The 20,502-nt window shown below is 48.9% G+C and overlaps 2 protein-coding genes across 2 annotated transcripts; both read right to left on the bottom strand.

Moving 5' to 3' along the window:
* Window positions 1-1,075: 1,075 nt before the first annotated feature.
* LOC116996896 (17-beta-hydroxysteroid dehydrogenase 13-like) lies at window positions 1,076-7,372 on the bottom strand. Its single transcript, XM_033060930.2, has 7 exons — window positions 7,045-7,372; window positions 4,921-5,028; window positions 4,178-4,309; window positions 3,437-3,543; window positions 2,607-2,744; window positions 2,231-2,347; window positions 1,076-1,533 (listed from the first exon to the last, which is right to left on the bottom strand). Exons 1-7 carry the CDS (start codon window positions 7,252-7,254, stop codon window positions 1,446-1,448), a joined length of 900 nt encoding a protein of 299 aa, XP_032916821.1. The 5' UTR covers window positions 7,255-7,372; the 3' UTR covers window positions 1,076-1,445.
* A 3,342-nt stretch (window positions 7,373-10,714) lies between these two features.
* LOC116996895 (17-beta-hydroxysteroid dehydrogenase 13-like) lies at window positions 10,715-20,395 on the bottom strand. The gene is made up of 7 exons (XM_033060929.1): window positions 20,117-20,395; window positions 18,394-18,501; window positions 17,654-17,785; window positions 16,913-17,019; window positions 12,737-12,874; window positions 12,362-12,478; window positions 10,715-11,435 (listed from the first exon to the last, which is right to left on the bottom strand). The coding sequence occupies exons 1-7, from the start codon at window positions 20,324-20,326 to the stop codon at window positions 11,348-11,350; spliced, it is 900 nt and encodes a 299-aa protein (XP_032916820.1). The 5' UTR covers window positions 20,327-20,395; the 3' UTR covers window positions 10,715-11,347.
* Between the last annotated feature and the right edge of the window lie 107 nt (window positions 20,396-20,502).

Here is a 20,502-nt window from a genome sequence, read left to right on the forward strand (position 1 = left end):
CCAAGCAGAAGACATGGAAACTCAAGCAAGCAGCTCTCAGCTGTGACAGGCCTGTCCTCTCAAAGATGAATATGCAGTTCAAATAGGAGCAAGACAAAACAACTTCTTTCAGTCAACAAAACTCACTAAGTCACTCTTCTCAGATTTAGAGGATATGACTGAGGCAGGAAAAACAGACTTATAAAATAGCTAACTGAAAATGCATGCAAACTGTACTCCTGTATCCTTCAGGACTCAAAGCATGCTTCTTTCAAATGCTTTGGGGGCTGGAGGGTCTTGGTTTTAAGTACTAACCACATCTAACAGTTCTTAATTGGCTTTTTACTTTTGGGATTTTTTTTTAATTCTCTGAAGTTTGCTTACCCTTTCTTTCTTTTCTTTTTGCTTTCTCTTTGAAGCAAAAATTCCAAAGCTGGAAACCTGAGTTTCATACACCCTGAGTGTCATGTTACATGAATGTTCCATGAGCAAAAAAGAAACTGTTTTTGTGTCGTTCAGCTCATCTAGCCACTGTTTGTGCTGATGGCAGCAAAACATTTTCCTGTTGCCAGCTAAGAGCAGGAGGGGCTGGGTGGTGAGGGCTCTCCCTTTTCTGAAGAACTTGTTTACAGAACAGCTTAAAAGGCTCAGGTGAGCAGGCTGGATTCCAGCAGCTGGATTCCAGCACTCAGCCCTGCCTGGGATGGCTGTGGGCCAGCAGTGCCTGCAGTGGGTGGGTGGGAGTTGCACCAGTGGGTGCACAGCTCCTCTGTGCTCTGCAGGGGTCTGTGACCCCTGTGTCAGCAGCTGCTGCTCTCCTGGACCCCAGGCCAAAGTTCTTCAGGGATTTCATCATCAGAGCAGAGCCCTGGCTTGTGATGGGGAGCTGTGTGGTTTGTGTGGAGCTTCCCCTCCACCCCCTGCCCTGGCCCGTGCATGGGCTGCACTTGTGGCACCCAGTCATTTGTGGAGAAATATTGCCAAGAGAAACTGTTCTTTGTGCTAAATTTATTCATATAAAGGTATATTGATTGTGCAAATGCATAATTGATAATCAATGTAATTAAGTATATTACATATACACCTGTAATATTTCAGGTGTTTGCTTCAAAAATATGGGAAATTCAGTGTACATTAGAGCATTTTATAATTAAAAAATATGAATTGCGTGAAAACAGGCCACCCACCTTTGTGGGAATTCCTGCCTCAGCTTGAGACAGAGGTGATGGGATGTACATTCAAAGCAGCCCTTCTAGAGCTGCATCTCTGCTTTGCTAACACTCCCTGTCATGCAGGTGTGTTCCAGCTGCAGGGGTGGGATAAGCCCTTAGGTGTGCCCAGGAATGGGCACAGCTGCCTGGAAGCAGCTGCCTGAGCTCTGCTCTGAATCAAGCCAGCTGAACTCTGCCCAACACATGCTCTGTTTTCACTGGAGCCTCTGGGAAATGACAGTCAGTTCTTGCTTTTCACTGGGTGCTTCTCTGCCCAATGACTGCATCAAACTTGACCTCACTCATCTTCTTCAGAAGGTTCATGGCGCGTTCTGGAAACACCCTGAAAGAGACAGTAACATGAAATTAGAAGTGGGATAGGAAAATTATGGGAAAAATTGACACTGCAGGGGAGGGAGGAGCTGGTCTGGGAGCAGAATGCATGCTCACACATGGACTGAGACAGACTCTTAAACTGGGCATCATTTCCCAAGGACATGAAGCCCTCATCAATCTCTGGCAAGTTTTAACTCCAATCCCACCCATCTCTTTTTATGACAATTCCAGGACAGGTATGTACCAACCATGATTTAGGCTGCAGTATTTCTGCAGAATCCAGAAAGTTTTCCATATGGAACATAGACACTTGCTTTCTCTTTGCAACAGAGCCCTTTTAAAGCAATTTTCCAGCCTCCATGGCCTTAATCTTTGGTGTTGACATAGAGAAACAAACACTCAGGTCCTCATCTCATTCTGGGACTAGCTGGGGTGCCTGTTTCAGAGAATGTGGCAGCCTGTACAACAGTGGAATTCTGCACTGACACCAGTCAGCTGAAGCAAGTGGTTCTAGGAAAGAGTCTGTGGGAGGGCTCAAAAAAATCTCTGGATGATGCCTGCTGTTGTCACTGGAAAGAACCACTGTATTATTAAATACTTTGTGATATGTTCTAAAATAAAACCTGATCATGAATCAGATTGTACAAATCTGAGGGTGGTACACTCAGCAGGTTACACTTGATACATTTTTTTGCCCTACTCACCTTTCAAGCAGTAAACCAACACCCTGATTTGATGGAACAAAAACCATTTTCTTGTTGGTCACTATTCCTTCCATCAGAGCCTCTACAACTTCTTCAATCTCCAAAATCTTTCCAAGCCTACAGGAAAGCAAACACATTAGAGCTGCAGTGGTTAAAAGGGCTGGGACCAGCTGATCTAGGAGGCTTCACAAATGCACAAACCCAGGTAATTCAAATGCAACAATTACAGGGGTTAAAGGACACTGCAGATTTTCTTTAGCCAAGGACACACACTGTTATTATACAGCCAGTTGGAACACAGACCGAAAGCTAGGGATGAGATGCAGTGCCTGGATACAAAAAAGGAAGCACAGGAATGCAGAGTGTTGAGAGTTACCTTGTACTGGGGTTTTTGACAAATCCAGTGTTGATAAAAACTGGACAAAGGCACGTTGTTTTGATTCCATCCTTTCCCAGGGCAGCCAGCTCATCTGTCAGAGCTTTATGAAATCCAACTGCAGCAAACTTGCTTGAGCTGCAGGCGGAGAAAAAGTACAAATGAGAAGGCAGAAATCCTATTCCCACCTTTCTACCTCTGCAAATGGCCTAAGCCATCATGTCCATACAGTACAGGCTAGGATGCAAAAAACTCCAAATAATGTAATCCATCTGAGAGGCAGAACAAGGACTGTTCTAACTTTGCCTGTGCCAGAGTGTAGTGTTGGACAAGATATTGAAACTTGTGGAGTAATTTTGGAAAGCAGACAGGCTGTGAACAGGCAGACAAAACAGACAGGAAAACATCAGGAAATCTTAGAAAACATCAACTATTGTGTGCCTTTCGATGGACATCCTGTTCTTTCACATGAGAGAAAATTCCTAGAAGGAATGCAGCCTGGATCTCTAACATGAAGAAAGATGAGCAGGGTAAAAATGCAGATTAACCTTTGATTATTTATTGTAGCACACAGGAGCATCTAAAATGAATTGTGTGTGCTTTGAAATAGAAGGGTATTATGCAAGGAAAACTGAGGAAAAAACTGCCACGGAAAGAGATGTGGGCCCTAAGTTTAAATCAAATTCCAAAGAAAAGAGATGTCACATGAAGATTCTTTCAGATACATTTTGTTTACGATTCAGTCAGAGCGAATAATTTGGAAATTTCTGATGGGAAAGACACCGTTATAATTTTTAAAACTGAAGCAAACTGATTTCAAAATCACTTACCAATAAGTCACCATGTAAGGAACAACAAAATGACCTGCTGCTGAAGCCACTGTGACAATGTGCCCGTAGTTGTTGTTCATCATCACTGGCAGAAAAGCTCTCGTGGTCTTGGAAGTCAATTAAACCAAGAGGCAAAAATGCAGGGGGCAAGAAGGAGAAGAACATTGTTTTCTTAGGGATGCTCAGCAATGACCCTCAATGTCATTCCCTAGGTGGCCAAAGCTATCCCTAAAGCTAAGAGCTGCACTGTACCTCATATTCCCAGAGCCACAGGGATGGATACCTGCTCTCTGACCAGAGGTGCAGCTGAAAACCTGCTCTACAAAGGTTTCAGCAGCTGGCTATAAACAGGAGCTGGTTTTCACATCTTTCCTTTGCTGCTATGAAGGTTTCAGGTGCCAGCAGAAATGCTGGCAGGGTCTCACTCCCAGCATGTACAATAAACCACTTGTCAACCCATGGCTTCTCTTTCCTTCTGCCACAAACAAGAATGGCTGAGAGCCTCCCACCCTGTCAGCCCCACAACCCCTCTGACAGAGGCCAGAGCCTGCTGCAGATGAGGCTGTCACCAGCCAGCTCACATCAGCAAGAGGCCATTCCAGTTTCCCAGCGCAGTCTGCTGTGTGCCCCTGTGCCATGCAGTTATTTGGTAGGTCACTGCTAATAATGGTTGCTCTAAATATGCCTCCTGCTCCATGACACTCCCCAAAAACTGGAGCTACAGATGGTGGTGGCCCTTACCCACATGTGGCCCAGAATGTTGACTTCAAACATCCTTTCTATCTGGTGGTCCTGAGTCGAGAGAAAGTCGGCAGCTGTAATAACACCAGCATTGTTCACCAGGATGGTCACATCCCCAATATCCTTCTTCACCTTTTGGAGAGAAAAAAAAAGCCTAAAATTGTGTCTGTCACTCAGGAGAAGAAAAAGATATGCAGGGGTGGGGAAAATGAGCTATAACTAATTAAATTCTTAAAATTGCATCTTTATGGGAGAGGAGGTTCATGCCACGATTCCAGAGATGGCAGGACAGAAACTTTGTAGTCGAGCCATTAATTCTGGTTTAGATCTGGTTCTTCCCCATTAATTAATGCCAGGATTATTGTGTTCCACAAGCTGTGCATAGTTTGGACTGTGTGGTCACAGTTGGAACCATGGAGGTACAGACTGTTTCAAGCAGCTGGACCACTGCCATTACAATAAAATGTTCCATGTGTCCTCAGTGCTGTCTATATTCCTTCAGAGGCTGGAACCCTAGAGAGCAAACCTGGGAACTGGATCTGATATGCTGGAGCCTCACAAGTAGGATGAGACTGGCTGTGATCTTGGAAATGCTACAGCACTCTGTGTCCAGAGAGCAGTGAGGAGTGGGAGCTTTCAACACTTGCAGGATTTGAGTACAACACCTTTCCTCTAGTGTCCCTGCCTTCTCTGGAAATCAGGCATGGCTGGGAGAGCCTTTGGCCGTGCCCCTGCTGCCCCACCTTGTCTGCAGTGCTGTAGATCTCCTCCCGTTTGCTGCAGTCCACCACAAAGGTTTGAACAGTGGCTCCCAGCTTCTGGCATTCTGCTGCTGTCTCCTCAACGCCGTGCTGGAAGAGGCAGAGGGAAAGGAGTGTGCACAGCTGAGCAGCAGAGGCTGAAGTTGTCTCTGGATTGAGCAACCACTGCACAGCCCCAGGACAGCTCTTGGCTACCCAGGGAAAGAACTGTAGGTGGGGTTGCTGAAAGGACAGGCATTCCAGCCGGATATTTTGGATCTGTGTGATGTGATTACCAGAAAGGAAATCGCAGAATCTTGTTATGGTTTGGGTTTTGGTTGGAAGGGACATTACAGATAATATCATTCCACCCCCCACTTGCAATGGGCAGGACACTAGAGCAAGCTCTCAGAGCTCCATTCAATCCAGCCTTGATCATTTCCAGGGAGGCGGATCTATAACTTCTCTGGCCAACCTGTTCCAGTACCTTACCATGCTCACAGTAAAGAATTTCTTCATAATATCCAATTTAAACCTCTCTTTTGGTTTGAAGCCATTTCCCTCTCTCCATATTTTTGTCAGCCCCCTCCACATACTGGAAGGTTACAATTAGGCCACTCAGAAGCCATCTGTTTTCCAGGCTGAACGATCCAAATTCTCTTAACCTTAGGAATGTGGCAACAAGAGTGAATTTGGCTTGGTAAGGCACACGTGGCAGCAGAAAGAGGGCACACGGTGCCTATCACAGCGCAGTGTGAATGTAAACAGAGCTGGTGCATCACGGCCCCGGCTGACAGCCTGAGGTGTGGGGAGTCCTCCATGCATTTCTGTATTCACATGCAGGGTGTGAGAAGAGCCACAGCTGTATTGGACTGGCTGAGATGGAATTCATTTCCCCAGAGCATCCTCACAGAGCCGTACTTTGCAGTGGTTGCTAGGAAGGGGTTGATAACACACACATTTTTTGGCTGCTGCTGAGCAGTGCTGGCGCAGCATCAGTGCTGTTCCCAACATTCCTCGCCCCGTCAGTAGAGCCTGGGAGGGAACGTAATTAGGAAAGCAGAGCAAAACTGGCCAAAGGGATATTCCATATCATATGATCACAGCTCAGATACAAAAGCCAAGAAAAAGGGGAAGAAGAGGAGGGGCATCTGGTGTTTACAATGTTTTTCTCCCCGAGCAAGCACTTCCCAGCATTTGGGCGGTGATGTCTTGCTAATGGAAAGTAGAGGAATAAAATAGTTTTTTTCTCTTTGCTTCTATGCGCACAACCTTTCAGCATTGCTTTAGCAAACTGCTTTATCTCAACCTACAGGTCATGGTTTCCCTGGCTATTTCCTCTACCCAGTCCAGCTGAGAGGAGAGGGTGATGGAGTAGCTTGGGGGGCACCTGGCGTAAAGCCAAGGTAACCCCACCACAGTGCAGAGAGACTTTGCTTACAGAACTGCACTTGACACACACAGCACAGAAGCTTCCCTTTGCCACTGTATCAGCTCATTATGCCAGGGCAGGAGCGATTTTCCTCTTGTCTTGTCCCCAGGTGCCAGAAGGCCTTGCCAGTGGGGTCCTGTTTTGCAGCTTCAGGATGACACAATTAACTTCTTTGGAAGCTTATCCTTTCCCCTTCCCTGTTGCACCTACACCCAGCACCTGGGATCCCTTCCGAATGCCGTGCTGCAGGTTTGTATCTGCCCATCCTCCACTTGCCAAGGTCCTTTAGGCTCGCACCCAGCCCGGCACAGCGCAGAGAACACACATCTCCCAGCAGTGCACACCCAGCACCGGGGCACAGAGAGCACAAGTGCGGGCAGAGCTGCTCTCTGCGAACAGCCTCTGCTCCCAGCGGCTCTCTCGGCCAGCCCAGGCTCGGCTCCCCCGGCACTCCCTGAGCCCTTCTATCCCTCCGTGCTCTGCCGGCTGCTGCCGAGCGCCCGAGGGACCGGAGCCGCACATCCTGGGCTGCGAGCGGGGCCAAAGCCTCTCCCGGCGCTCAGCATCCCGGAGCAGCCGAGCGGGAGCTGGAAGGAGCCGATGGGGCTGCCATGTGCTGCTGCCCCTCTCCCGGCCCTACACCCCCGGAGCGGGCTCGGAGCTCACGGGGCTCGGGCACGATGTGCCATTATTACCTTATTGATGTCCCACAGGACCAGCCTGCTCTGGCGCTTGGCGAACTCCAAGGCGGTCGCTCTGCCGACGCCGTGGCCAGCGCCCGTGATGAGCACCAGCTCCCCGCTCAGAGACTTTCTCCTGGCAGGCACGAACAGCTTCACAAAAGCCTCCAGGTAGGAGTAGAGGAGCGTGGCCAGGAACAGCAGAAGCTCCACAAACACATTCATTGTTCCCCCGGAGCTCTTTTGAGGACAGAACTGAACTTTAATCTCTTTTGGGGGACGCTGGGTTGTTGATTTGCCCTCTGCTCGTCTCAGTGCGCGTCCCTGCTCCCGGCCGCTCCCGCGGGATCCACGCCCGCACCGCCCGCAGCGCCGGCTGCTCCGCCCAGCTGTCCCAGCCGGAGCTCCCGGGGTTCCATCCTGAGCTCCCGGGGTCCCCTCCGAGCTCCCGGGGTCCCTGTGCCCGTGTCCCTGTGCCGGCGGTGCGGAGGAGCCGCAGTCTCTCCTCGCAGATCTGTGTTCCCCCTTCAGCGCACCTGCAGAGCGTGGGTAAAGAAATGCGGCTAAATTTTAGGGCGTTTTCTGCCCTCTTGGCTGAGGAAAACACGGACGATAGAGGTGTGCAAGCCCCTCAGTGTTCTGCCCTTGGCTTTGATCTGTCGGTCGCTCCCGACTTTTCATTCTCTGCTTTGTCCCCACGCAGGTGGCAGTGCCTTGCTGTTCTTCTCTCAAGTCTTTTTATCAAGGCAGCAGCAAAACATGTTCTTGTTTGTCATTTGCTGCAGGTGGAAAAGGGACAGAAGTGGTGATGAAGTTGCTGATAAAAGCATCTTGAAGTTCCATTCAACTCTGTGCTGTAATTCCATTCAATTTTTGTGCTTTGTGCCTGCCGAGTTGCTCAGTGCCATGAGGTCCTAGAGCAGATTTCTTCATGGTCCTTCCTTCCATAGCATCTCTGTGCATTGTCAGCAGGCTTTGTCCCCCACCATCCTCCCCCAGGTCACTTAAGGAAAGCTGAATGAGACAAGTCCTTTCAACTTCTGGAACTCCACAGGTGAGCTCCTGCCAAGCTGTTTGTCTTACTATGTCTTATTTAGTTATCCATACTCAGACCTTCCATCTTATGCTGCAGCTTCTTAGTTTCCATAAATCCTTTGAAAATGGCATTAAATTGCATGAATTGGGTCATTTTAATCTAATTTAGTCTAAATCACACAACTCACACTTGGACTCACTTGTGAGTATGCAGAACCTCAAGCAGAACAGGAATGCTTATAGGAAATAGGAAAAAAGTACTTTCAGGTGTTTATTCCAGCTCTGTCAGTGTTACTGCATGCCTTTTTTGGAAAGTATTGCTGATCTTACTCCTTTGTTTTCCAGTTAGAAAAACTGATGTTATCACAGTCATGTTCATTATTTTATCTAAGGATATTCTTGAGCTGCTTGGGGAAATGTGAAGGGTTCACAAACACCTAACAACTGACCAAAACTTGGGTCCAGTTAGGATTACAGTTTTTGAAAAGTACTATTTTTGTCCTGGTGGTTTGGCTGCAGCTCACCTTGTCAGTCAGAGACTGGGTCAGTTCCAGCACAGAGATTCTGAACTAGGTACTTCCCACTTTTCCTTGGAACTTGGTTCTCTGCCTAATTAACACATCAGTGTTTGGGCCAAACCCCAATTGCACGGCTCAGCAGTGCTGTCATTTCCCTGGCACAGGGCTCCAGGCAGTGCTGGGGCCAAGGAAGAGAGGCAGGGAGGGCATGGAAGCACTGACTCCCAGAGACACTTCAGCAGGAGGCAGAGCACAGGGCCAGAGTCACAAACCTGACTCCTAAGAAGTCCTGGACCAGGGTGTGAGGTACCACTCTTGAAATTTGGGACTTAGCTGTAGGTGGCTGCATGAAACCTGCTCATATGATTCCTGCTGGGCACCCATGTGTGACCAGAGTTTGGGCAAAGCTTCAGCTGAGTGCTGTGGCCAGAAAGAGAACTGAGGAGCCTGGGAGGCTTGATGACTCAATTCTGTCACTGGTGTTCAGGAAATGAAGGCTGAAATCCTTACTTTGTGTATGTTACTTTATGCCAAGCAGAAGATTTGCAGCTGTAGAACCACAGAATAGAATCACAGCCACACATGGAGTGCTGCACAAGTTGCCTTGCCCAGTAATTCCTCTGGGCTCTGAGACCCTGGACTAGATCTGGCAAAGCAGGACTTAATCCAGTCTCCCCTGCCTTAGGAGCAAGTGTGCTAAGAAACAGAGTGCAGAAGAGTGCTGTCATCCCCTGGATGGATTTTTGACTCCCAATATAATGCTGCCATCAGAATCAGAATGATACACAGGGCTAGTGGGAGTGGTGTGCCAGGAGAAGCCAAGCATCTTGTCCAATGCATCCTACTCAAGCCAGTCCTTCCCCAGTCTAAGAAAAGGGCCAGGTCATCCAATGCTGACTTTTCTCCAGAGTCTTTTAAAACTTTTTTTCCATGGAATCACTAGACTGTGACCTTCCTTTGAGCAAGGATTCAAGTCATGAAATAGAAGAAATGTGGAAGGTGGGTATGAGGGAAGGCTAAGCAGGGTGAGAAATTAAGAATGCTTGCCAGCCATACAAGAGACAACTCTGAAGTACCTACAGATCAGGAAAGTATTGATTTAGCTCTTATTTTCCAGTGAGTGCTAAGCACAAACATTTTGGCCAGTATGCTGCTTGCTCTGATCTTTTGAACTTTCAAAGAATCTGTATTTTTAGACTTTTTGACTCCTCACTACGTAAGAATAGGTGGAAATGAACATAATCAAAAAGCCATGCAGATGTGACTTCTAGTGTCTCATGAGTGACAGGACTATGATGGTAGCAAGAGGGCACTATGCAGCTCCAAAAAGAAGCAGAGATGCAACCCCCCCGATTTCGGCTTGGTTTTTAAATGGAAACCATGCCTAAGTATTCTTCTATTGGCTTATAACCTTTTTTTTTAATGTCCTGAATTTTGTGAAACCCTTTTTCCCTTTCCTGTCTCAGCTGCAGGAATCTTGCACTGTAAAGCACAAGAGCTGAAGCTGGGAAAAGTCCTGTTACATAAATGTTCCGTGGGCAAAAAGGAAAACAATTGTGTGTTACTTAAGCTGTCAGTGCTTCTACCTGTTGCCAGCTAAGAGCAGGAGGGGCTGGGTGGTGAGGGCTCTCCCTTTTCTGAAGAACTTGTTTACAGAACAGCTTAAAAGGCTCAGGTGAGCAGGCTGGATTCCAGCAGTTGGATTCCAGCACTCAGCCCTGCCTGGGATGGCTGCGGGCCAGCAGTGCCTGCAGTGGGTGGGTGGGAGTTGCACCAGTAGGTGCACAGCTCCTCTGTGCTCTGCAGGGGTCTGTGACCCCTGTGTCAGCGGCTGCTGCTGACAGGCCAAAGACCTTCAGGGATTTCATCATCAGAGCAGAGCCCTGGCTTGTGATGGGGAGCTGTGTGGTTTGTCTGGAGCTTCCCCTCCACCCCCTGCCCTGGGCCGTGCATGGGCTGCACTGCCTGGCCTTGTACCTCACTGATGTGGCTTCCCTGTGTGCCTGGGGACTGCCTCATCCCTGCAGCCTGGGCTGGTGTTTGGCAGACTCTGCTGATCCATTCAGCATTGCAGCACCTGCTCCACTGTCCTTGCCTGGACCTGGTTACCATTTTCATTGCAGAGAGACACCTTTGGGTTAGAAAAATGTATTTATTTGTAATATGGAGTGTTGATGATGCTAATGCATAACTGATAAATGTTGTAATTATGCATTACAGTACAAACAATAATACAAATAATTGTATTATTTCAGTAATACAAATAATTCAATAATGCTCATTACTAATGCACACAAAACTGTAAGTGTTCATTAGAGCACATTTTTAAAAAACCTAATATTATTAAATGAGATGAAAAAGGCCACCCATCCCCTCTATAAATTGCTTCTTGCAAGATGCTTTTGCTCAGGGATGAGTTCAGATTAACATCTTCTGAGGCAATCCCTTTGCACTCAACTAGGCAGCTGTGCTGTCCCAAACATGGGCTTTGTGGGAATTCCTGCCTCAGCATGAGACAGAGGTGATGGGATGTACATTCAAAGCAGCCCTTCTAGAGCTGCATCTCTGCTTTGCTAACACTCCCTGTCATGCAGGTGTGTTCCAGCTGCAGGGGTGGGATAAGCCCTTAGGTGTGCCCAGGAATGGGCACAGCTGCCTGGAAGCAGCTGCCTGAGCTCTGCTCTGAATCAAGCCAGCTGAACTCTGCCCAACACATGCTCTGTTTTCACTGGAGCCTCTGGGAAATGACAGTCAGTTCTTGCTTTTCACTGGGTGCTTCTCTGCCCAATGACTGCATCAAACTTTGGAATGGTCATCTTCTTCAGAAGGTTCAGGGCACGTTCTGGAAACACCCTGAAAGAGACAGTAACATGAAATTAAAAGTGGGATAGGAAAATTATGGGAAAAAGTGACATTGCAGGTGAGGGAGGAGCAAGTCTGGGAGCAGAATGCATGCACACATATGAACTAAAAGTAAGCATTAAACTGGACATTATTTCCATAGCTCCCATCAATCTGGGACTAAATAAAGTCCAGTCTTGGCCTTTTAGGACCGTTCCAATGCTATACCTATGGGCAATATGTGAACTGCAATATTGCTGTGGGATCCAGGAAGGTTCAATATTGTTCAAAGATGTAGGTGTGTATTACATTTCATGCTCTGAAAAACAGAAGGCCTGTAGAAGGATGAGATGCTAAAACTGAGGTCCAGTGTCCACTCCTAAGGTTCTTCTTCTTAAAGAGCTTTGTCTCTTTATCCCCGCTGTGCTAAAAAAAGTGAAGTTTTGACAGCATCAGTTTTGACTTGCCTATGCTTCTGCACACTTGCACTCTCAACAGGCACCTCTGGGAATTGCAACAAGATTTAAAATATTTTTCACACTGTCTGGCGTTTGGTTTAGAAAACTAAGAAACCAGCAAGTGTTTAATGAGAAACTATAGGATTTAACTGAGAAGCTTAGTTGTTGGATGTGAATTCCAGGTTTGGAACTGGAGCTCTGGTAAAAACACCTCCTCAGCAGAGCAGCTGCACTGGATAATTAAGTTGTGTGAGAGGATAAATCATGCTTTACATAGCAGAGAACAGTAGATCCCTTTTAAAGGAACATTCTCAGCATCTGTGGCCTCAGTGCTAACATGAAGAAACAAAAACTACTAAGCAGCAGGTCCTCAGCTCCTTCTGGAATTACTGCTGACTCAGCAGTAACAAGTTTGAACCTTGTATACTCAGGTAGTATTGTTATTTCCACACCCACTGCTTAACTTTCCATTGTACTTACATTTCAGAAAGCAAAGCAATGTTCAGCTGTGGTGGGACAAAAACCATTTTCTGGTTGGTCACTATTCCTTCCATCAGAGCCTCTACAACTTCTTCAACCTCCAAAATCTTTCCAAGCCTACAGGAAAGCAAACACATTAGAGCTGCAGTGGTTAAAAGGGCTGGGACCAGCTGGTCTAGGAGGCTTCAAAATGCACAAACCCAGGTAATTCAAATGCAACAATTACAGGGGTTAAAGGACACTGCAGATTTTCTTTAGCCAAAGATACACACTGTTATTATACAGCCAGTTGGAACAGAGGCCTAAAGCTAGGCATGAGATGCAGTGCCTGGATACAAAAAAGGAAGCACAGGAATGCAGAATGTTGAGAGTTACCTTGTACTGGGGTTTTTGACAAATCCAGTGTTGATAAAAACTGGACAAAGGCACGTTGTTTTGATTCCATCCTTTCCCAGGGCAGCCAGCTCCTCTGTCAGAGCTTTATGAAATCCAACTGCAGCAAACTTGCTTGAGCTGCAGGAGGAGAAAAAGTACAAGTGAGAAGGCAGAAATCCTATTTCCACCTTCCTACCACTGCAAATGGCCTAAGCCATCATCTCCATACAGTACAGGCTAGGATGCAAAAACCTCCAAATAATGTAATCCATCTGAGAGGCAGAACAAGGACTGTTCTAACTTTGCCTGTGCCAGTGTAGTGCTGGATAAGATATTGAAACTTGTGGAGTAATTATGTAATGCATAGGAGGTACCACAAAAAAAGGCACTTCAGTTGCAAACAGACAGACAAACATCAGGAATTCTTAGAAAGTTGTAACAGAAGCACATCAATCAATGGACATCCTGTTCTTTCACATGAGAGAAGATTCCTAGAAGGAATGCAGCCTGGATCTCTAAAATGAATAAGGATGGGCAGGGTAGAAATGCAGATTAACCCTCTACTGTTTATTGTACTACTCAGGAGCATCTTGTGAGAGTTTTGTGACTTTTGAAAAGAGAAGCATTACGCAAGCAAAACTGAGGAACAACCTGCCATGGAAACAGGTGAGGGCCTGAGGTTTAAATCAAATTCCAAAGAAAGTAAAACCACACAATCAGTTTATTGATTGCTATGGATTTGGCAGTGTAATCCTGGTAAAATCCCTGGCTGGGGAGTTCTCACACTGCTGACAGTGAGTGACTCTAAGAAGGAGTGTTCCCAGAAGAAGACAGCTGCACCTGGAGCTGCCTTTATAGAAGGCTGGATGTGATGCAGGATGGCAACATGCAGTCTAACAGGGTTTTGGTGCCTGCACTGTGATTTTCTGACATGTTTCAAGTAGAAAAGTAATTTGATGTCATGATGGCCGAAGGTCAGGGAGGAGGTCAGCAGGGAGGACCTCATGGTGGGAGGCTGTTTGAGAACACCCAGCCAGGACAAACAGGCAGAGGAGGTGTTCTACAAGCAGCTGACAGAAGTCTCGTGGTTTCCAGCCCTTCACCTTGCCAAATGTCTGCTGGAAATACAACATATCAGAGAGGAAGGAGCCTAGGAGGTTCCTGGAGTGTTTGGAAGACAACCTCCTAACACAACTGGTAAGAGGGCCTGCTGGAGGAGGTGCCCTGGTAGAGCTGTTGTTTGTGAACAGAGGACTGGTGGGTGATGTGGTGGTTGGTGGCAGTCTTGGGCAAAGGAATCACAAAATGTCAGAGTTTCTAATAGTGGTGAAGTAAAGAAGGGTACCAGAACTTCCACCTTGGACTTCCAGTGGGCAGACCTTGGCCTTTTTTAGGACACTGATTGTCAGAGTCAGTCCTGAAGGGCAAAGGGGTCCAGGAAGGCTGGATAATTAAAAAGGAATTGTGAAATATTCAAGAGCAGCCCATCCCCATGTGGTTGAAAGACAAGTGGTCAGGGAAAAAGACCAGCCTGGTTAAACAGAGAACTTAGGGTGGAACTTGGAGGTAAAAAACCCCCAATGTAGTCTCTCCAGATGGAAGGTCAGATAACTTGGGAGGACTATAAAGATGTTGTGAGGTCACCTAAGGAGAAGATTAGAAGGACCAAAGCCCAACTAGAACTTGGCCTTAGAGACAACAGAAAAGTTTTCTATAAATACAGCAAAAGGAGGGTCAAGTAATGTCTCCACCATTTGTTGAATGCAGAAGGTAGCACAGTGACAGAGGATGAGGAAAAGGCAGAAGAACTTAATACCTTCTTTGTCTCAGTCTTTAATATTATCTAGTTGTCCCAGAGCTGGAAATTAGGGACAGAGAGCTGAGGGAAGCGCCCATAATCCAAGAGAGGATGGTTAGTAACTTGCTGTGCCAATTACACACTCATAAGTCTATGGCCTCTGATGGGATCCATGCCAGAGTTATTGAGGGAACTGTTGAAAGAACTTGCCAAACCACTTCAATGACCTACCAGTAGTTCCAGTAAACTGGACAAGTTCCATCTGGATGGAAATTAGCAAATGTAACACCCATTTACTTGAAGGGGTGGAAGGATTATCCAGGGAATTACAGGCCTGTAAGCCTAACTTTGGCTCTGGACAAGGTTATGGAAAACAGTGTCACTACAAGGCACATACAGGGGATCAAGCCCAGCCAACATGGATTTATGGAAGGAAAGCCCAGCTTGACCAACCTGATTTCCTTGTATGACAAAGTGGCCCACCTAGTAGATGAGGGGAAGGCTGTGGGTGTGTCTATCCAGGGTCTATCTAAACTTCAGTGAAGTGTTTGACACCACCTGCCACAGCATCCTCCTAGAAAAACTGGATGGGTGGGTGGGTGGACTCTCCCTCCAGTGGGTAAAAACCAGGCTGGATGGCTGGGCCCAGAGCACTGTGGTGAGTGGAGATAAATCCAGCTGGATTTATCCAGGTGTGTTCCCCAGGTGTTCCCAGGGCTCCACCTTGGGCTGGTCCCGTTTAACATCTTTATGGATGATCTGGGCACAGAATCAGGGCACCCTCAGCAGCTGTGTAGGACACACTGAGCTGGGTGGAAGTGTTGATGTGCTCAGGGGATGGATGGAAGGCTCTGCTGGAGACCTGGACAGACTCCATCCGTGGGCTGAGGACACAGCTGCAGGAGACTCAAGGAAGTGAAGTGTCAGGTTCTGCACCTGAGCCATGCAGTGACACAGGCGGGGTGAGCAGTGCCTTGGGTCACAAAGGGACACCTGGGGTGCTGGCTGACAGCAGCTGGACCTGAGCCAGAGTGTGCCCAGGTAGCCAAGAGGGGCAATGGCAGCCTGGCCTGGAGCAGCCAGCAGGACAGGGAAGGGGCTGTTCCCATGGCCTGGATCAGCCAGCAGGACAGGGAAGGGGCTGTTCCCTGGTCTGGAGCAGCCAGCAGGACAGGGAAGGGGCTGTTCCCCTGGCCTGGACCAGCCAGCAGGACAGGGAAGGGGCTGTTCCCCTGGCCTGGATCAGCTAGCAGGACAGGGAAGGGGCTGTTCCCCTGGTCTGGATCAGCCAGCAGGACAGGGAAGGGGCTGTTCCCCATGCCTGGAGCAGCCAGCAGGACAGGGAAGGGGCTGTTCCCCTGGCCTGGATCAGCCAGCAGGACAGGGAAGGGGCTGTTCCCCTGGTCTGGATCAGCCAGCAGGACATGAAGGGGCTGTTCCCCTGGCCTGGATCAGCCAGCAGCACAGGGAAGGGGCTGTTCCCCATGCCTGGATCAGCCAGCAGGACAGGGAAGGGGCTGTTCCCCTGCACTGGGCACTGGTGAGGCCACACCTCAAGTGCTGTGTCCAGTTCTGGGCCCCTTGCTTTAAAAGGGACATTGAGGAGCTGTGTCCAGAGAAGGGAAACAAGGCTCAGGAAAGGTCTAGAAACCATGTCTCTTGAGGAATGGCTGAGGGAGCTGGGTTTGTTTAGTCTGGAGAAGAGCAGGCTGAGGAGGGATCTCAGGACTCTGTACAAGTCCCTGGAAGGAGGTTGGAGGGAGATGGAGTTGGTCTCTTCTGCCATGCCTGCAGTAAGAGGAATAGAGGAAAGGGCCTTAGGCTGGGACAGGGGGAATGAGATGAGATATTAGAAAAAATCTTTTCACTGTGATCAGACACTGGAATGGGTTCCTCAGGGAGGTGGGGCAGTCTCCATCCTGCAGGTATTGAAGAGGCATTTGGATCTGTCACTGGATGATGTGCTTTAGGGGTTGCAGTGGCAGTGCTGGGTGGATGGTTTGACTGGATGATTTTAAAGGTCTCTTCCAACCCTGGTGATTCTATGATTCTATTTTTATACTCTACAGTCAATGCCACAATGGTAAAAAGATCAAAAGCTATTCAGTAAGGGCTTACTTGAAAACACTACAACAAATCACAAAATAACTACATTCTAAGTAGGAGAAGGGAAGAGGATACCTTTATTGCTAAGCAAGAGTCTGCGTTGGTGGGCAGAGAAAAGAGGAGAGTCTTTAATTAGTAGATGTGTCACACGGCTATTCTTTCATACACACATTAATCACAATTCAGTCAGAGCTATTAACTTGGAACTTTCTGATGGAGAAGATAATTAAAAGTGAAAACAAATGAAGCAAGCTGATTTCAAAATCACTTACCAATATGCCACCATATAAGGAGTCACAAATTGACCTGCTGCTGAAGCCACTGTGACAATGTGCCCGTAGTTGTTGTTCATCATCACTGGCAGAAAAGCTCTCGTGGTCTTGGAAGTCAATTAAACCAAGAGGCAAAAATGCAGGGGGCAAGAAGGAGAAGAACATTGTTTTCTTAGGGATGCTCAGCAATGACCCTCAATGTCATTCCCTAGGTGGCCAAAGCTATCCCTAAAGCTATGAGCTGCACAGCACCTCAGATTCCCAGAGCCACAGGGATGGATACCTGCCCTCTGACCAGAGGTGCAGCTGAAAACCTGCTCTCCAAAAGTTTCAGCAGCTGGCTATAAACAGGAGCTGGTTTTCACATCTTTCCTTTGCTGCTATGAAGGTTTCAGGTGCCAGCAGAAATGCTGGCAGGGTCTCACTCCCAGCATGGACAATAAACCACTTGTCAACCCATGGCTTCTCTTTCCTTCAGCCCCAAACAAGTATTGCTGAGAGCCTCCCACCCTGTCAGCCCCACAACCCCTCTGACAGAGGCCAGAGCCTGCTGCAGATGAGGCTGTCACCAGCCAGCTCACATCAGCAAGAGACCATTCCAGTTTCCCAGCACAGTCTGCTGTGTGCCCCTGTGCTATGCAGTTATTTGGTAGTTCACTGCTAATAATGGTTGGTCTAAACATGCCTCCTCCTCCATGACACTCCCCAAAAACTGGAGCTACAGATGGTGGTGGCCCTTACCCACATGTGGCCCAGAATGTTGACTTCAAACATCCTTTCTATCTGGTGGTCCTGAGTCGAGAGAAAGTCGGCTGCTGTAATAATACCAACATTGTTCACCAGGATGGTCACATCCCCAATATCCTTCTTCACCTTTTGGAGAGAAAACAAAAGCCTAAAATTGTGTCTGTCACTCAGGAGAAGAAAAAGAGATGCAAGGGTGGGGAAGATGAGCCATAGCTAATTAAATTCTTAAAATTGCATCTTAATGGGAGAGGAGGTTCATGCCACGATTCAAGAGGTGGCAGGACAGGAACTTTGCAGTAGAGCCATGAAATCTGGTTTAGATCTGGTTCTTCCCCATTAATTAATGCCAGGATTATTGCATTCCACAAGCTGTGCACAGTTTGGACTGTGTGGTCACAGTTGGAACCATGGAGGTACAGACTGTTTCAAGGCAGCTGGACCACAGCCATTACAATAAAATGTTCCACATGTCCTCAGTGCTCTGTTCCTTCAGAGGCTGGAACCCTAGAGAGCAAACCTGGCAACAGAATGTGATATGCTGGAGCCTCCCAAATAGGATGAGACTGGCTGTGATCTTGGAAATGCTGCAGCACTCTGTGTGCAGAAAGCAGTGAGGAGTGGGAGCTTTCAACACTTGCAGGATTTGAGTACAACACCTCTCCTCTAGTGTCCCTGCCTTCTCTGGAAATCAGGCATGGTTGGGAGAGCCTTTGGCCGTGCCCCTGCTGCCCCACCTTGTCTGCAGTGCTGTAGATCTCCTCCCGTTTGCTGCAGTCCACCACAAAGGTTTGAACAGTGGCTCCCAGCTTCTGGCATTCTGCTGCCGTCTCCTCAACGCCGTGCTGGAAGAGGCAGAGGGAAAGGAGTGTGCACAGCTGAGCAGCAGAGGCTGAAGTTGTCTCTGGATTGAGCAACCACTGCCCAGCCCCAGGACAGCTCTTGGCTACCCAGGGAAAGAACTGTAGGTGGGGTTGCTGAAAGGACAGGCATTCCAGCCTTAAATTTAGGATGTGTGTGTAGTGACAGCCAGAAAGGCAGGGTGGCAACAAGAGTGAGTTTGGCATGGTAAGGCACACCGAGCAAAGCTGCAGAAAGGGGGCACACGGTGCCTGTCACAGCACTGTAAGTGTAAACAGCTCACAAAACACAGGCCTGGCTGACACCCTGTCATATGGAAACTGGCTCTGTGTTTCTGTATTTGCATGCTGGGTGTGAGATGAGAGGTGCCCTCTACAGTGCACAATGTAGAAAGATTTTAATTTCAGAATGATCTTTGACACACACATATCAGAGGCTCCCCAAAGTCATTACCTGAACTCTCTAAGCCAGAACAAAAGTGACTTTGTTGTATCCCTGTCCCCATGCCAGTGAAAACCTGTGCAGTGAAAAGCTCTAGGTCACAAAGAGCCTGGGACAGCTCAGCAGTCCCTGTGGTGGGTGACTGAGCAGCTGTCCTCAACACCAGCTGCTGTTTAATGCTGAGAGCCCCCCAGGAAGGAGGCCCTGTCAAGGCAGTTGCATTGGAGGAGCAGCTCTGGAATCCAGAACCTCCCTTGGCACTGTATTTCAGTTCCTGCTGACACCCACGCTCACAATCTACTTCCCAGCACTGAAGCCAGGCGTCGCTCACTCCTAAATTTATACTTTAATCCCCCCTTTCCATCCAGTGAACATGAACAATTCTCTGCTTCACTGCAGCCCTGGACACTTTGTGAGAGCAGTGCCATGCCTCCTCCCACCGCTCCAATGTCTGGTCTTAGGCATAATGGGTACCACGAACAGACACTGAAAATGTTCAACACCACCTTCCTTCCCTGTTTGTCCATCCTCTCACTCAACTTGTCTCGGGTTTGGTGTATTTTTGTTTGTGGTGGGCAGGGATCTGTTTTGCAGCTTCATGGTGAAATGCTTTGTTGACCCAGGGTGTCAGAAACAGGAAGCTCAGCCTCTCACCATCCCTCTTGCACCTACACCCAGCACTTGGGATCTCTTCCGAATGCCGTGCTGCAGGTTTGTATCTGCCCATCCTCCACTTGCCAAGGTCCTTTAGGCTCGCACCCAGCCCGGCACAGCGCAGAGAACACACATCTCCCAGCAGTGCACACCCAGCACCGGGGCACAGAGAGCACAAGTGCGGGCAGAGCTGCTCCTCTCTGCAAACAGCCTCTGCTCCCAGCGGGCTCTCTCTGCCAGCCCAGGCTCGGCTCCCCCGGCACTCCCTGAGCCCTTCTGTCCCTCCGTGCTCTGCCGGCTGCTGCCGAGCGCCCGAGGGACCGGAGCCGCACATCCTGGGCTGCGAGCGGGGCCAAAGCCTCTCCCGGCGCTCAGCATCCCGGAGCAGCCGAGCGGGAGCTGGAAGGAGCCGATGGGGCTGCCATGTGCTGCTGCCCCTCTCCCGGCCCTACACCCCCGGAGCGGGCTCGGAGCTCACGGGGCTCGAGCACGATGTGCCATTACCTTATTGATGTCCCACAGGACCAGCCTGCTCTGGCGCTTGGCGAACTCCAAGGCGGTCGCTCTGCCGACGCCGTGGCCAGCGCCCGTGATGAGCACCAGCTCCCCGCTCAGAGACTTTCTCCTGGCAGGCACGAACAGCTTCACAAAAGCCTCCAGGTAGGAGTAGAGGAGCGTGGCCAGGAACAGCAGAAGCTCCACAAACACATTCATTGTTCCGCCGGAGCTCCTCCGGTGCCCGAACCGCGCCGGGGCCGCGCCCGCCCCTCAGGCTGCCGAGGCCACGCCCCCTGAGCTCAGCGTCCAATCAGAGCGCGGGGGCGCGGCTGTGGGCGGGGCCAGGCCGGGGCCGCGCTCTCGATGTCTTTCCCGCCTCCACACGGGATGGA

This window comes from Catharus ustulatus, chromosome 5, assembly GCF_009819885.2.
Source record: "Catharus ustulatus isolate bCatUst1 chromosome 5, bCatUst1.pri.v2, whole genome shotgun sequence".
NCBI classification, from domain to species: domain Eukaryota; kingdom Metazoa; phylum Chordata; class Aves; order Passeriformes; family Turdidae; genus Catharus; species Catharus ustulatus.